This window comes from Bombus vancouverensis, chromosome 3, assembly GCF_051014615.1.
Source record: "Bombus vancouverensis nearcticus chromosome 3, iyBomVanc1_principal, whole genome shotgun sequence".
In the NCBI taxonomy this organism is placed as follows: Eukaryota; Metazoa; Arthropoda; class Insecta; order Hymenoptera; family Apidae; genus Bombus; species Bombus vancouverensis.
The window spans coordinates 45,008-50,006 of record NC_134913.1 but is presented as its reverse complement, the minus strand read 5'-3'; the positions used below and the strand labels follow the sequence as shown (position 1 = coordinate 50,006).

The 4,999-nt window shown below is 35.8% G+C and overlaps 1 protein-coding gene across 1 annotated transcript; it reads left to right on the top strand.

The window, feature by feature from the left end:
• The first annotated feature begins 1,079 nt into the window (after positions 1 to 1,079).
• LOC143302518 (uncharacterized) lies at positions 1,080 to 4,355 on the top strand. The gene is made up of 2 exons (XM_076617477.1): positions 1,080 to 1,217; positions 1,866 to 4,355. Exons 1-2 carry the CDS (start codon positions 1,153 to 1,155, stop codon positions 2,713 to 2,715), a joined length of 915 nt encoding a protein of 304 aa, XP_076473592.1. The 5' UTR covers positions 1,080 to 1,152; the 3' UTR covers positions 2,716 to 4,355.
• The last annotated feature ends 644 nt before the right edge of the window (positions 4,356 to 4,999 follow it).

Sequence of the window (4,999 nt, the reverse complement as noted above, 5' to 3'; positions counted from 1 at the left end):
ACACATATTAAACTAAATAAACTAAACAGTACCTTTATGGCCACAGATATAAGACGATTGAAGACAACCGTAGTAAGTATCCAAGGCATATCGAAGAATCAGGTGATGTTGTGGGAATGATCTAGGTAAGTGATGCAGCATCGGAAGAGTAGAATCTGAAGAATTACAGACAATGTTAATCTAACAAGTAGGTTTTAATCACTAATAAGGGAACTAACTCATATCATACACAAAATAATAGCAAATAGCAAGTACATGCAATAATAAATTAATAGGGAAAATAAGAAAGGTTAATAAACACAGGAATAGGTTAGAAATTAATCAAGATAGACTAACTAAATATTAACAACATGACTGAACTCGGTGCAAAGGAATAAAGTTACGTTACACAAAATATCTGGTAACACAATACACAAAAAAAAAGAAAAAAAAATTAACTAAATTAAACAAGATTTATATAAATGCGAGTCACTTATAATCAAAACAATGACTATCGAAATTCGAAAACAACACAATCTATGCTATCGCATTAAGGTAGCACACGGTATTGACACACACAATATCATGAAACACAAACAATATTACAGAAACACTACAAAATAAACTATAATGATTAACAAATTAACTATTTCAACAACACGCTACTGTTGACATTAAACAAACGATACACGCAAGCGACCATGTTGAAAATTCGTCGCACGCACCCCACACATACGCACCCCAACACAAATAATAGCCAATACAATGTAATACAGCATTATAATAGCAATGCTAGGTACTGAACACAAAAAAAAAATAATAAAAAAAAAAGAAAAAAAAAGAGAGAGATAAGGAAAATATATATAATAAACAACAACTAACATAACCATAACATATTATATATTATACCACATACAGGGATACAGTATTTGTACAAAGGGATAGGTCCGAACAAAACTTATAAAAAATTATAAAATATATATATTAACTGTTTTCGTATGTATGTCCAGAACAGGTGGCGAGTTCATCAACCCTAACATAGAGGACTCAGACGGGCGATGGATGATGTTCAGTCTTGCCTCGTGTTCGGTTGATACGTTCTGTCTACCATTTAGATAACGGTCATCTTTGTCAAGACTGTTTCGATAACTTAGATCCAGACCACCAGGACCTATGAGACGACCCACCCACTCATTTCATATGCGGAGTATCTGCAAGAACACGAATATCATACTGTCGTATGTGTGATATAAACCTAGCGGACCTACAACCCGCTATATCATGCCTCCAATGCATGATCGTTTACACTAATCTAACTCACCTTGAAAGAAACTTTTTAGTTCAAGGAATAGCAATCCGCGCCGTAGAACTATAAAGTACTTGTATGCTACGCACAAGACCAAATACTGATGCTATCCACCTGTAAACAAACGACATTTATAATTATGCATATAATTTTCACTTATGTTTACCAATATATATATGCACGCATGTTGTAAAGTAGGCGATATCTATGACACTCACTTCCATTGATAATCCGAGTGACTCGTAAAATAAGTCGTCATATTTACCATTACACGCACATATATATATATTCAAAGACAAGCTATAATTGTAATATCTATTCCTATAGATAATATATACTTATATATTTATAACGATAAAACAAATCTCATCTATATTACTTACCAATACGTATGCATATACGTATATAATTATAACCCAGGTAACATTCATGGTATTTATTTTCACCGATAATAAGTTTTAACAAAAGAAAAAAAAAACATAAATATAAATTTTTTTTTATATATATTAATAATAATAAAAGATTATTCTTATTTCTAATAAACTCGAGAGTAAGAAACAATTTAATAAATTGTTAATAGGAAGATGAATCGCCTGGTCATCGTACTTACCCTCATCAAAATAGCATACGGCCTGGTAGGATATGACTGCAATGGCAACCACCTCAACGTTACCACTATCTCTCTAAACTCCATCGGGGACTGCAGCATACAGCCTACAATGACTGAAACCCAAGATATTTATATACAACTACTTCAACTCTCAGAATTTGAATTTACCAACGTAAGGCAATGCAAGGTGCAAATAACTCGAATTGTATATTACTGTGGCATGCACTCTCACACGTCGGCAGTGCATAACGGATTCGCTGAATACCTCCATGAAACAACCGACCAACAATGTGCAAGGATGCACCAAGACGGCACGTTTTCACTCGGACCACAAAACCTTATAGTTGGCCTAAAAGATAATGCAACAGAAACAAGGTCGCTTGTCCTAGCCGGCAAGCTAACAGACGACGGCAGCTGCCAGGGAACACAGTATGTAGACCCATACGGGAGCTGGGAAAAGGTCGTCGTACAAGCAACAGTAAGGATAAGTTTAAAATCACCAGTTGTGCCAGTACGGATCGAGGCGAACAAAATTCTACTGAAATCAGGAACAGTATGTACCTTTAGCGAAGGAAACTGTCTAGACGCTGAAGACGGATACACTTATTGGCAACCACAACCACCCTCACCATGCAAATTTGATCAGTACGATGTGCTATATGAAGGAATTGCTACAAAGATCCAGGAAATAAAAACCAATAGAGAGTCAGCACAACCAGTTTACGCACTAACAACGCAAGAAGTAACATTTGCACTGACTAAAACCGGAGAACAGCCACTGTGTGGATATACCCTACTATCCACCGAACACCCCAAATAGTTGAAACAACAAGAGGAAATACGTTTATCTCCAAAAGCAAGACAGCAGTCGAAAACTTGGACATATTCGCATACGTCAACTCAAAATTCATTTACGTAGAGAAACATATTAAACGACAAATGACAACATTGTACCATGATATACTGACACAAAGATGTACCACACAGAAGAAACTAATAGAAAATGCTTTAAGCTTAGCAATCTTACTGCCCGATGAATTTGCATATACCATATCCAAAACCCCAGGACACATGGCCCTGATCGCAGGAGAAGCAGTCCACATAGTCAAATGCATTCCGGTACAAGTAAAAGTACGACATACAACAAAATGCTACTCGGAGCTACCCGTTTGGCAAGGGAATCGCACCGCATTTTTAACGCCAAAAACGCACATGCTAACGCAACACGGAAACCACGGAGAATGTAGCGCGGTACTACCTACGCTATACAATATCGACGGACTCTGGCACAAATTCGTACCAAAACCCATGGAAACAATTGCACCACAGGAACTCCGCCCGGGCGTACGCCAAACGTGGCAATATTCAGCACCATCGTCGTTGGCCACGAGCGGAATATATACCCAAAAAGACCTCGATGCACTACGGGACCACGTCATGTTCCCGGCAGAAAAATCTGCAGTTTTGAACACATTGGCCAGAGGAGCAACAGGAAAAACAATCGTCCCTGGAACAGTAAACATCCTGGGAATGATGGACGAAAACACATTAACGACAATAGCAAAAAATACCGTATCAAGCTTATGGATTGGTTTTATGGAATTTGGAACTGTCAGTGCAGCAATATTTGGAATACTTGTAATATTTAAACTAATCAAGACGATAATAGATATAGCCATACACGGATACCAGTTACGTGAAACTTACGGATGTGGAATCGCCCTATTAGGAGGAATATGCGGCTCAGTTACCCACCTGCTACTATACCTCAAAAGAAAACGAAATATCGATGATCAAACAGCACAACCTCAAGGGATATCGATAACACCGGTAGTCACTTAACAACCAACGCCATCTACGTCCGCCTTGAGCGAACTCAGAGACACCATCAGTCAAATTTCCTTTGGAAATTTGAACTCCAAGGGCGGGGGTGTCACGTTCCGCGCTCCGCACGCGCCGTAACAAGAACAAGAAAACTATTCTACACAAAACGCGCGAATAAAGATTTGAATGCACAAACGAACACACGGCGCTACGAAACTAAAGGAAGGATTAACAAAGCGAGGGCGATTAATAAATCCAACCAGTATAAAATAAAATAAATAAAACAAGCTAACGGATTGAACGAGTTACGAACCAAACAAATAAACCAGGAAATAAGAATAACTACAAAAAGGGAAATAATTGAAGCGCCAGAAATACATGTATATATAAATATATTTTAATCAATCAACTTGGAGAGTTACATATAAGTATAAACATATATGCTAGATATGTAATAAACTAGTAAATATTAGTGTTAGTGCTTATAATACTATGCAACAAATACAATATTATCAATTTATGAAATATAAGTATATACGAAGTTAAAAACTAATAGTCTAACGAATACATAAAACATACAATATTGTATTATTAAAGAAATAAAAGTTACATTGTCAGAAACATATATATATGTGTGCGCATTCTATTAAACAGAAACATACTTAAAACTAGCCTACGTTCCGGTAAAGAGTTATAAAATAAGAACTACGCTACGAAACATGCATGTCTCTATATAAACATATAAAAATCTATATTCTAAACTACTACTAATCTATGTGCATTCTACAATCTGAAATACATACTTAAAACTAGCCTACATGCCGGTAAAGCATTATAAAATAAGAACTACATTATGAAACATGCATGTCTCTATATAAACATATAAATAATATATTTTCTAAACTAAAACCACTATTAATAATCTACAAAAGAAATAGAACACACAACGCAACACTTGGGACCAAGCGACAACCTGTCGACAGGCCAAACGCTCAAAATAATTAACACCGCAATGACTTGAGGAATTGCTTACAGAAATTCTGTCATCAAGCACAAATATGTAAACACACATAAAACGCAGAATAATCTAGAAATAAAACCTTCAATACTATGTTGTCACAATACAAAATATATATGTATATATGAAATCAAATGATTGACACATAACCTCAAATACACAACACTATATCACAAAAGAATCTAAATGAAAATCACTTTGCCAGAAATATATACATATATACGTGTGCGTGTGCGTGTTCTATCTTATTAAAAGAAATTAA

Bases quoted from the DNA above. Each gene is read 5' to 3' on its own strand.
- LOC143302518 (XM_076617477.1), top strand. From the start codon at position 1,153: ATGAGACGACCCACCCACTCATTTCATATGCGGAGTATCTGCAAGAAC. The intron at 1,218-1,865 runs GTATGTGTGATA...AATTGTTAATAG, and splicing joins AACACGAATATCATACTGTC to GAAGATGAATCGCCTGGTCA.